Below are 13,096 nucleotides of genomic sequence, written 5' to 3' on the forward strand. Positions count from 1 at the left end.
GCCCCACAGTTATGGAACAGTCTTCCTATTAGTGTTCGGGACTCAGACACAGTCTCAGTGTTTAAGTCTAAGCTTAAAACGTATTTGTTTACTCAAGCCTACCCTGACTAGATTCTGTTCTACTACTTCGCAGTCATAATTATCTTTTTTCTCCCTCTCTCCTTTCGCCGAGCCCCACACAAATTTATGGAGATACTAGAGATCCAGATCCTTTCTGCCTCTGGATGGAGCTCAAATCTTCTTTAATTCCAGACTGCTGGGACTACAGCTGCTCCTAATGCCATACAGACTTCATATAAATCCATAATGAACTTTTTCACACTATCTGTTGTTACCCAGATGAGGATGGGTTCCCTTCTGAGTCGGGTTCCTCTCAAGGTTTCTTCCTCTTAAAACATCTTAGGGAGTTTTTCCTTGCCACCGTTGCCACTCAGTGGCTTGGTCAGTTGGGATAAATTCGCACCTTTAATATCTGTATACCATGTTGATATTTCTGTAAAGCTGCTTTGAGACAATGTCTATTGTAAAAAGCGCTATACAAATAAAATTGAATTGAATTCAATTGAACTCCCACCACCATGCTTGACTGTAGGCAAGACACACTTGTCTTTGCACTCCTCACCTGGTTGCCGCCACACACACTTGACACCATCTGAACCAAATAAGTTTATCTTGGTCTCATCAGACCACAGGACATGGTTCCAGTAATCCATGTCCTTAGTCTGCTTGTCTTCAGCAAACTGTTTACGCTTTCTTGTGCATCATCTTCAGAAGAGGCATCCTTCTGGGACGAGAGCCATGCAGACAAATTTGATACAGTGTGCGGCGTATGGTCTGATCACTGACAGGCTGACCCCCCACCCCTTCAACCTCTGCAGCAATGCTGGCAGCACTCATAAGTCTATTTCCCAAAGACAACCTCTGGATATGACGCTGAATACGTGCACTCAACTTCTTTGGTCGACCATGGCGAGGCCTGTTCTGAGTGGAACCTGTCCTGTTAAACTGCTATATGGTCTTGGCCAACATGCTGCAGCTCAGTGTCAGGGTCTTGGCAATCTTCGTATAGCCTAGGCCATCTTTATGTAGAGCAACATTTCTTTTTCCAGATCCTCAGAGAGTTCTTTGCCATGAGAAGCCATGTTGAACTTACAGTGACCAGTATGAGGGAGTGTGAGAGCGATGACACCAAATTTAACAGACCTGCTCCCCATTCACACCTGAGACCTTGTAACACTAACAAGTCACATGACACCAGGGAGGGAAAATGGCTAATTGGGCCCAATTTGGACATTTTCATTTAGGGGTGTACTCACTTTTGTTGCCAGTGGTTTAGACATTAATGGCTGTGTGTTGAGTTATTTTGAGGGGATGGCAAATTTAAACCGTTACAGAAGCTGTACACTCACTACTTTACATTGTAGCAAAGTGTCATTTCTTCAGTGTTGTCACATGAAAAGATATAATCAAATATTTACAAAAATGTGAGGGGTGTAGTCACTATATATAGGGATGGAACATCTTTTGCAAGAACTTGTAGAATCTACACCAAGGTACACTGAAGCTGTTCTGGCCCAACACCTTATTATGGCACTTTATGTTGGTTCCTTTAATTTGTCACAAATGTTCTACAATCGTCTGAATATTAAAGGGTGCCATCTGACAATTGCACTTCCATGTATACACACTTTCCGATAGGAAAACAGTGACTCTATGGTCTTTTAGCAACATCCATCAATCCATACGTTTTCTATATCACTTATCCTACACAGGGTCACGGGGACCCTGGAGCCTATCCCAGAGAACACAAGGCAGGGGAACCCCCTGGATGGGGTGCCAACCCATTGCAGGGTACATTCACACCACACACTTACACACTAATTCACACACTATGGTAAATTTAGAGGTGGCAATCAGCCTACAATGCATGTCTTTAGACTCGGGGAGGAAACCAGAGAACCCAGAGGAGACCCCTGAAGCACATGGAGAACTGCACAGGGAGAACGGTCAATTATTAAGTAAATTTCCTCTTTAAGTAAATGAGATATCCTTGCATATTTGCTGATAGTTGGTCATTCAAATGCCCTCTTCCTGTGAAAGCAGGTGGTTCTTGGCCATGTGTAGTGATGAAAAATTACAGTCTTTCTAGCAACAACTATAAGTCTGGTTTGCAAGATCAATGCTTTAAAAGAAAACTAAATACCTTCTGTCTTTTAAAAAAAAAAAAAAAAAAAAACACTTACGGCTAGAGTTCTCGAGCACTAGCTTGACAGGCCTGGTTTGAGACTTGTGCTTGGTCACAAAGCATTGTTATGTAGTTATTCAGACACGTGTAATATATGTTTTTGTACTAAAGTCTGCAACTGGGCTTTTGCAAACAGTAGCAAAGAATATCTCATGGTGGAGATGTTGGCCACTGAGTCATTGCTTGGCTACCTAAACTACTCGCTCTCCAAGCAGTGTCAGTTAAGATCAGCAGTCCTGCACCTCATTGGCACCAATGGTACTACAAGACCAAAGTAGTGGCTATCTGCAGTGCTCAGAGGCTCAGGTGGGAAAGATATGATCCCTGTGACTGAATCATAATCTTGGGAACACAAAGACAAGCTTCAGGCTTAATTAGCCATCTATTCTCTCCAGGAGGTGCACAAAGCAGTCAGGCCAGAGGCACAGCAGATTGTGGAGCTTTTTTTCTCTCTCTTTGTTAGAATAACCACTTACCAAACGTCACATTCATTTTTTATGCATTCACATTTTCATTTGTTATATATCAAAAACCTTTAATCCCTTACCCTTTGAGCTGTCAGGAATTTGGACAATTCACATTCACCTTTGAAAGACACATTAAACAGGAAGCATCAACGATCAATAGTCAATACTTCCTATAAAATGGCTGTCCTGTGAATGAGAAACATGCAATATGTTCAATATGTATTGACACCTGTTCTGCACACCACTGAAAAGCTCAGATTTAATGAATCAAATCACTGCCAGTGATTATTAAGAGAACGTTCAGACAGGTGGTGGGGGTGGGGTCGGTCGGTTTTCTGAATCATGGCTGAATTAGGCAAACACTTCTGTTAAACTTACAAGGCTTTTCGCTTTCGTGAGCGCGTGCGAGCTCCGCTTGAGTAGTGCATTTAAGCGAATAACTTGTTAACAGATAAATAAATGGAAATTCAAGGACACTGTCATTTAATTAGCACGTAAACACCCGTAATGCTATTTTAGAATTCGATCTTGATCTAACATTTTACACTAACAGTAAAATACGGACGCGCTCCTGTACCGAGCTCCGCTCTCGCGCAGTCCAGCCGGATTTGTGCACAGGTTCAATAGTACGGCGGCTCTGAAGGGTCAACGATGGTCTCGCGCTGCAGCAGGGAGCGCGCGCACGGTGCACACTGTCTCACATAGCGCGAGCTGCTGCTGCCCACTTTGTTCCAACTGCAGACGGGCAACGGACAATTAATAGTAAGTGCCATTTTCAATCATTTGTCTTGTTTAGGTTTTAAATTCGTGTTTGTGTTGAAAGGCATTAAATATGTTTGCATAGCATATAGTGGAACGCATATGTGTATGTATATAATGAACGTGAATAAATCAGATTTTTTTTAAATGTCTTTCTTACACCTTATCCTTGCAATAATTCAACAACTTGTCTACCTCCTCAGTTAGAGAGAAGTCTATGACAGCCAATTATTAAATAATCTGTGCATTATGAAATTGTCTTGAAAATTAGAGAGGGTCTCTTAGATCTTTCAGTTCTTTCTCACTCGTGCAGGTAAAAGCTTGGTTTGATAAAAGACTTGTTGGAATTTGAGATGCACCTCTTTAATCATGCAATCTTTTTTTTTTTTTTTAAATCCTTGAATTGATGCTTGCAATTCAGCACAGCATTTATTTCAGTAAAATCTGTACAGTGTCGTAGCAAGGATAAATGATATGAGCTGGAAATAGCATAGTCGTATAGAGTCTCTTATTTGTAACAGTTATGGCATCATATCAGTGGAGGATCTAATCCATGCCTTTAACTTGACATTGCTGAATATATGATACATGCCTGGATATCTAACTGCTGTACACACTACAACATTCCTGCTTACTTTGTAGCAATTTGAGAGACCTGGCAAATCCATATACATGGCAATTTAACTACTCTTAGAATTCAGTTTCACTCTGCAAAAACCACACCCATAGCTCCCATTTTAAAACCAGTGGAACTTTGAGGGTCTTTTGAGCCTATGAGATTGGGGAAGAGAAAATACTGTTAACAAAGAAAATCTGTTGCAGAGGGCCACAGTACTATTTTTTCTGCTCTGAATGTTTGATTTAACTGATGAAGGGCTGATGAGGTGTAAAGCAGGGAAAACACAAAATAATATATTACAATATCTCCTGAATTAGTTTTCACAAAAATATGTTACCTATTGATTGATGCCCCGTGTTTTAAGGTTTTTTTTTTAACTTGGCATTCCATTGCATGTTATCCCTCTTTGATAAGACAATAAAGAGTTACCATCAGGAGTAAAAGACAGGCACGTAAGATTTAAAAAGGGAAGTTTATTAAACTTGGCAAAAAAAAATAGTAATAATAACATGATGATGGAAACAGAAATGACCTCTGGCCATTTTTTTTCATCATTTATGGTATATCACATTCAAGAAAGGAAGCCAGTCTGTTTATTGCTTCAGTATTATCTCACACCCTTAGGCTGCAATGCCGTTTTTCCAAGTTGATCATCTGTGTAGGACTGAAAAATTATGTTGCCATTATCATAATGTATTTCCTAATAAAATAGAATTTTACCATTATTATTATAACAAATCACAGTGTGATTCAATGAAGGACATGAATAAGCCAGCTATTCAGTAGATGATGTTGCCTATTCCTTCATCTGCAGGCGTTGTCAATGACTTGCCAAACAGATTGGACACCGCTTTTTGTAATGCAAAGGCTATATGTCAATGTAGAGATGACCTTTGCATATAGAGACCTTCCTTTTGCATGCTGTGTCTCAGGTGGTCCCTTTGGAAAGGTCCACAGATGATGGAATGATGAGATGAACCGTGCAAAGTTCAAAGACATTTAAATAAGTCATTCATCCCTATGATATTCTCATCTCAAATGGATACAGCCATACCTCAGCAAAGGACATTTAAGAGATCTTTGGATTCTCTTGACATATTCTCTGTACATTTTGTTATGACATATACACATATGTATACAGTACAGTGAAATGAAGTATTATGCTTCATGGTGCAGTGTAGAAGACAATATAAGGGGTATCTTATTCATTCATTTCTCTTCGTTTAACGCTTTATTCCACTCAGCACCCTGGATGGGACGTCAGTCTGTGGAAGGGCACCTTGTGCACGTATTCACCCAATCATTTACACTCAGGGCAATTTAGTATAGCCAAGTTTGTTTTAGGGAGGAGAACCCATAGGAAACCCATATGGACATATTGAGAATATGCAGAATTCTGCACAGAACACCACACTACCAGCTGTGCCACATGTAACCCCGAGTGTACTTCTACTGACTTTAAATGGGACTACATAACTGCTTTGAAATTACCTGCTGCCTAACACAAAAGAAAGTAAAATGCTATTCATAAAAAAATAGAATGCTATATTTCTGTTCCTCAGTAGACTGCCAGTATTTCACAAAGACTTCTGCAAATAATTTCCACTCCTTTGTGTTTAAATGTTCAAGAAAAATGCTTGAAAATGCTGTCTCATCTGTGATCATCAAAGACCCAATATTATGCCGCTTATTGCCAATATTCTAGACCCTACAGCAGGGCATCATTATATTTCAACTCTGGCAATAAGCTTAAATGGCAATATAGGTGATTGTCCAGGTCATGAGCTGAAGCTTTCAAGTAAATGTAGTGTTATATTAGTGTGACTTTCCATTGTCTCTGAATTGGATTTTAATGAATATGTGTAGTAAGGGGCTCATTAATCTCCCCTGAAGTGTAAATGTCTTCCAATATTGCAGATTTAATGCTCCAAGAATAAATGTGATATAAAAGGTTACAACTGAGGACATCATTCATTCATTCATCTTCAGTGACTACTTTATCCTGACCAGGGTTACATTGGATCTGTAGCGTATCCCAATAACACTGGGCACAAGGCAGGAGAATTCACCCTGAATGGGATGCCAGTGCATTTGAGACGATTTTTGCTTTGTGGCTGGAAGTAGCCATTAGAAAATGGGCAAACTGTGGTCATGAAGGGATGCACATGGTCAGTAAGAATACTCAAATAGGCTGTGACATTCAAACAATGAGTGTTTGGTATTAACGGGCTCAAACTGTGCCAAGAATACATTCCCCACACCATATCACCACCTCCACCAGCCTGGCCCATTGACACCAGGCAGGTTAGGTCCATGAATTCATGCTTTTGGTGCCAAATTCTGACTCTACCAACTGTGTGCCTCAGCAGAAATTGAGATTTATCAGACCAGGCTATGTTTTCCCAGTCTTCAGCTGTCCAGTTTTGTTGAGCCTGGTTCTTTCTGTTCTTAGCTGACAGAAGTGGAATCCGACGTAGTCTTCTGCTGTTGTACCCCATCCACCTCAAGATTCTACATGTTGTGCATTCTGAGGTGCTTTTCTGCTCACCACAATTGTACAGAGTGGTTATCTGAGTTACTGTACAGTAGGGTCATTCCATCTCAAGTGGTCTAATAATTGCAAGTTGGTTGCTTGACTGTTTTTAATTTTTCTATTTTTTATTTTTTTGAGTGTTCATTTGGGTGTTTTAAGAATGAACAGTGTCATAAACCAAGCTATGGTGTTGTTTCTCCTATGATAAAAGCAGCAACTCACTACAGCTCAGAAGCTACGTACTGCATTTATAACTGGAGAAACGACACCACAACTCTGTTTATGACACTGTTCATTTGTAAAACACCAAACTAAATACCGTAGTTCCATATTTGGATAAAAATCTATTAACACATACCAACTGTACACCTGTACCAACATAATAGATCAGGCTGCTTATTCAAATCTGGCCCTTGAGGTCAACTGTCCTGCAAAGTTTACCTCCAATCTCAAACTCACAAGTTTTACAGCAGAATGCTACAGTAGAGGACTTATGTCTGTAAAAATTTCAGGTTTGTGTCTGGTCCACCACTAAAAATGAGGGAAATTGTTAAGAATTGCACTTTCTCGCCCTATAAAAAAAGAGAAGTCTTAAGCCTGAATGTTTTGCATGCATAGTATACTTACCTAGGTACCACCTAAAAATTAAGACTGAGACTCAAACCCTTCCCATTATACACTGACCCTAAAGTGGAACTGTGAGCAGTTTTGAGCATTACATTGGGACCTAAATTCTAAATCTAAGGAACATGAATGTGCAGAATGTTTATATATATATATATATATATATATATATATATATATATATATATATATATATATATATATATATATATATATGTATGTGTGTGTGTGTGTGTGTGTGTGTGTGTGTGTGTGTGTGTGTGTATGTATATGTTCCAAGGAACTAGGACCATCCTGAGCCAAGATACTGAGTTTTCCATTAAAAAAAACAGCTGTATAACCAAAATTTGACATGACACAAAATGGGTGTTGTAGTTAGACCAAGTAAAAACCAAGGTTTTGCATTGAAAATACACAGAGGTAATCACTCAAAAAAATAAAATAAAAAATTAAACAGTCGAACAACCTGAATTGGACCACTTGAGATGGAATGACCCTGTAGCGTTTCTGCCAGCTCAGTCCCCTTCAAAAGTGTGAATGGCAGGGCCAATTCTTTTGTTTTTGCTATACATTTACGACTTTAAATCAAAAAGACATCAAAAGATATGAGACAATCGATATTTCTGAATTTCAATTAGTAGCTCTGGATGTATACTCCTGATTTTGATCGCTGTGTTTTGCCTGTGAAGACTGCATTTGTTGTTAAAAAGAATAAACCAACATGAAGACCAGAGAGCTGTCTATAAGAGAAAAGCAAGCCATTTTGAAGATGAGAAAAGAGGGAAAATTTATCATTGCACAAGCAATGGGCATAGCCAATACAACAATTTAGAATGTCCTGAAAAGGAAAGAAACAACTTGTTTTCTAACAACCAGATATGGAACAGGTTGGCCAATGAAAACAACAGCAGAAACATTGTTGTTTTGTTTTTTTTTTTTAAATAGCTCTTACAGTCTAGTGTCATCACCAACAACCTCCAAGGGCAGAGGTGAAGGTATCACAACACACGTTTTAAGAATACTTTGAGAACAGTGTGCCATACCACAAGATGCTTGGAATTTGCAAAGAAATACAGAGACAAGCCACAAAAGTTCTGGAACCACGATTAACCTCTACCAAAGTTATGGAAATGCCAAAGTGTGGAGAAAGAAAGGATCTGCTCATGATCCAAAACATATGAGCTCATTGGTCATGCATGGTGGAGGTAGTGTCATAAATTGGGCTTGCAAGGCTGCTTCTGGAACAAGCTCAATAATCTTTATTGATGATGGAACTCAAGATGGTAGCAGAAGAATGAATTCAGAAGTTTAAAGAAACATTCTGTCTGCCAATTTACAGAGAAACGCATCCAATCTAATGAGACGAGCTTCATCATGCAGCAAGACAACGATCAAAAACACACTGCCATCACAACAAAAAACTTCATTAGGGGAAAAAGTGGAAGGTTTTAGACTGGCCAAGTCAATCACCTTTGACTTGGCAACAGTTTGGTTATGTAAGTGGTCACTGGCTTGATGCAGTTATTGCAAGCAGGGGATTTGCATTAAAATAGTAAGTGCTATTTTATTTTATTTACTTTCAATTTAAACTATTGACTTTGTTCCAATACTTTTTCCCACCTAAATGGTCTGCTACTAAAAGGGTCATGTTCTTTAACACATCTAGTAAATATCCTGAAATGTAAGCTGAAATTCTGGTATCTTGTCTCATATTCTTCTTTTAATTTTAAACCAAAATGTCTTCAGTGTAGCAAAAGCAAAATGTTTTAAACCAAAATGTCTTCAACAAAAACAAAATAATTGGTCACATGTTCTCTCATGGTGAAACATGTCAGTAGGTGGCCAATATAAATTGTCTGTAGGTATGATTGTGTGTATGAATGGTGCTCCTCGATGGACTGGCATCCCATCCAGGGTATATTCCCACCTAACACCCAGTGTCCCCAGGATTGGCTACGGATCCACAGCAGCCCCGAAAAACATAAAGTAGTTACTGAAAGTATGTAAAACAAATTTGATCATTTATTTATAGTACATAGTTCTCCAACCCATTGAGCCGTTGAATTCAGTCTGATCAAACCATGTTGAAAATAGGATCCGTGGCATGCATTCATAATTAAAGATTGTGTGAAATTATATTGTCGTATAAAGGTGTTACATAATGATGCATATTTAAGACTCTCAGAGCTTACCCTGTTCATTTTTGTGGTGCAAATCTTTCTCTTTGTGGTACAATATTAGGCTTTCACATTAAAGGAGGGAGGGCCACACAAGCTGGCCTCTTTTGAAAGATCCATTTTTGAACACCAAATGACCAACTGGCCTTCATGATTTGTCCATGTTGTAAATTGTGTAAACTGTGGAAGAAACACCTCTATTATCCTGGGTCACACTATGGTTTGGATAAGAAGCATAAAAAGCGTGTAATTAAAAATAACTATCAAACATGGCATAAATATAATGTGAGGAAAAATGTTTTTCTTTACTCCGTACTTTTCCTGATCAAACTGAAACCAATGTGACTTTTCTTTGCAACAGGCACATGCATGAATGCTCTTGGACTCATCAGAAGAGAAACCCAAGACAGCATGGGCCCTTCAGACCCAGCTAATATCACCAGTGATATTCCCAATAGAGAAGGAGAACATATCTACTGGCACCAGAACAGCCTGGGCAATGACAGCATGGATTCTTATAAGCCTGTCTTTGTGGATGATATTACCAAGCATCTAAGTGTTCAGATAGCCCTTATAACTGCTTATTCACTTATAATAATCCTGGGCCTGATTGGTAATACACTAGTTATTTACATGATCATTATATACAAAAATATGCGTACCGTTACTAATTACTTCATTGCCAACCTTGCATTAGCTGACCTCATGGTAGACACCATGTGCTTACCCTTCACCTTGGCATACACTCTACTGGATGAGTGGAAGTTCGGGGCAGTGATGTGTCACATGGTGCCTTATGCCCAAGCTCTCAGTGTCCACGTGTCTATTTTGACACTCACAGTGATTGCTCTTGAGCGCTATAGATGCATTGTGTTTCACATGGGCCAGCGTCTCTCTAGGTGCACAAGTTTTATCATCATCAGTCTAACTTGGGCTTTTGCGGCCGTTCTTGCTGGACCTTTAGCTATTTTTCGGGAGTACCGCTATGAGGAGATTGCCTACATTAACTTACGGATTGCTGTATGCTCTGAGAAATGGCCCCATGGGACTAACCGAGATGCCATCATATATAGTTTCTCCATGCTTGTGCTGCAGTATGTGCTTCCGCTTGGCATTATCAGCTATGCTTATGTGTGCATCTGGGTCAAACTGAAAAACCATGTCAGCCCATCCAACCGCAATGATGGCATCAATCGTCGCAAGAAGACTACCAAGATGCTGGCCCTGGTGGTTGTAGTCTTTGCAGTGTGTTGGCTTCCGTTCCATGTGTTCCAGTTGGCAAGTGATCTTGACCTGGTCCTCAAGTTTAAAGAATACAAGCTTATTTATACTCTGTTTCACATAGTGGCCATGTGCTCAACTTTCACCAATCCTTTGCTGTATGGATGGATGAACAAGAATTACAGGAATGGCTTCATCATGTTCTTCCGCTGTGAGCACAAACCTGACACCATCCATCCTGAGGGTTCTTTCCGAACTCGAACCCTGAGAGGTTTGATCTTGTACAATGATGGACAACCTGCCACTGCTGTCTGAACCCAGCCAAACTGACAGCACTTTTAATGATTAAGTTTGATGTGAATAATATACTGTATATATGGGAATTGTTTTAGAAGTATTCAAATGTGTAAACAGTTTGCATGCTGTATATTGTATAAATACTTACTTTTGATGATGATATTTTGTATTCAGTATCTATCAGTTCTATCTCTGGTTTGCAAAACTGGTGTATACTGTGTCTGAATAGTGTTAAGCCAAAAATGAAAGTAATTAAAAAATTATTTTCTCATGTCACAAATAAATCAACTGTGTAATTCAGCTTGGCAGTTCACCTAAATCACAACAACCCCTTTCTGCATGTGTGTTTTATGCAATGTTGCATTTTTATGGCACTGAAACTAAGAAAAACACATTGTCCAGCACAACCAATGCAGCCATAATCTCACTTAACAACAGCTGCATCTGTATCTATATACTGTTTTCTGAACTGACAGCTGATTCTTGGGGTGAAGAAAAAGCAAACAACAATGAACAACATACTGATTACAATATGTCAGAATAATGACAAATAAAACAAATGCCTTATTATAGTTTTGCAATGTCCTAGATTTTGACACCTGTAAAGTGATATATTGTATTAGTAATTGTAATTGTGCACCATTATTTGTGTACCCTAGAGTATGCACAAGAAACCAATAGCAATTGAATTAAAGGCATCAAAATAACCATATGCAATGGCTGTAGAGCATATGTAAAATCTAGGAATAATTAATTATGGAAAAGGGCAAGATTTAAGGTTTAAGGAGGGGTCATCTTACAAATGCAAGAGTACAACTGATTTATATATATATATATATATATATATATATATATATATATATATATATATATATATATATATATATGAAACAATAGCTATTAATAAAGGTGATACACGCTATAAAATGACATAAAATTGACATTTTGTAGTCATTTTTACAATTTAAATTAACAAAGGAACAGATTAGTCACATGGAAAAAGTAAGTACACCCCTACATTTATGATACCTTAAAATTCATAAAATTAGAAACAGGTATTCAGGATTGGGTGCCAGTGATTAGAACCTGCTTGGGGAGTGCAGGTGGAACCTGTCTTATTTATACCCCTCTCATATCTAGTGTCTGGTGTCTGGAATTAGCTGTATGTAATTGTTTATATGTTAAGGTTATGACTCTGTGCCAATGACCATATAATTGACTTTAAAGTTCACATTAGGCATAACATTAAAACTACTGACGGGTAACATGAATAACACTGATTATCTCGTTACAATGGCACCTGTCAAGGGGTGTCATATATTAGGCAGCTCTCAAAGTTGATGTGTTGGAAGCAGTAAAAATGGGCAAGTGTAAGGATCTGAACGACTTTGGCAAGGGCCAAATTGTGATGGCTAGAAGATTGGATCAGGGCATCTCCAAAATGGCAGGTGCATGGACGCCCGACCTTGAACTTACAGGACTGAAAGGATCTGCTGCTAACATCTTGGTGCCAGATACCACAGCACACCTTCAGAGTTCTTGTGGAGTACATGCCTCGATGAGTCAGAACTGTTTTGGTAACACAAGGGAGACCTACACAATATTAGGCAGGTGGTTTTAATGTTATGGCTGATTAGTGTATTTGGCACTCAGACAATGTGTGTGTGTGTGTGGGGGGGGGGGGGGGGGGGGTGTTTGGCTACACCCAGTGGATATCCAAAAATATTGCCAGTATCTACATTTCTTCTCTACAAGATTATACTTAAACAGGTTCTTTTATTAGGAATGAATACCAGTGTTGCACGAGTGTACCAGTGTTGTCCAAACTATGGACAGCATTAATATTAAGGGTAAGCGACAACAAAAACAACATTAATTCCAGTGTTTAATAACTAATTTAATTAATAGTTATTATTAATATTGACAATCAACTATTACTTTGCCATGCATTGTCGTCTGTTAATAGTAAGCTTTGTAGTGAGCATAATGGGGTTCAGCTGGACTAGACACAAGCAGGCCTGATTACTGCAAACCTTGTTCAATCAAATCAACACTTAAATAGAACTTTTTCCAACAGTGACACACTATGCCAAAGTTGAAATAAATTCCAGAAATGATGAGGAAGAAGGTGATTGAGATACATCAGTCTGGGAA

The 13,096-nt window shown here is 38.9% G+C and overlaps 1 protein-coding gene across 1 annotated transcript; it reads left to right on the forward strand.

The window, feature by feature from the left end:
* Positions 1–3,089: 3,089 nt before the first annotated feature.
* npy7r (neuropeptide Y receptor Y7) lies at positions 3,090–11,602 on the forward strand. The gene is made up of 2 exons (XM_017473529.3): positions 3,090–3,474; positions 9,786–11,602. Exon 2 carries the CDS (start codon positions 9,794–9,796, stop codon positions 10,958–10,960), a length of 1,167 nt encoding a protein of 388 aa, XP_017329018.1. The 5' UTR covers positions 3,090–3,474; positions 9,786–9,793; the 3' UTR covers positions 10,961–11,602.
* Positions 11,603–13,096: the final 1,494 nt, after the last annotated feature.

This window comes from Ictalurus punctatus, chromosome 8, assembly GCF_001660625.3.
Source record: "Ictalurus punctatus breed USDA103 chromosome 8, Coco_2.0, whole genome shotgun sequence".
Lineage (NCBI taxonomy): Eukaryota > Metazoa > Chordata > Actinopteri > Siluriformes > Ictaluridae > Ictalurus > Ictalurus punctatus.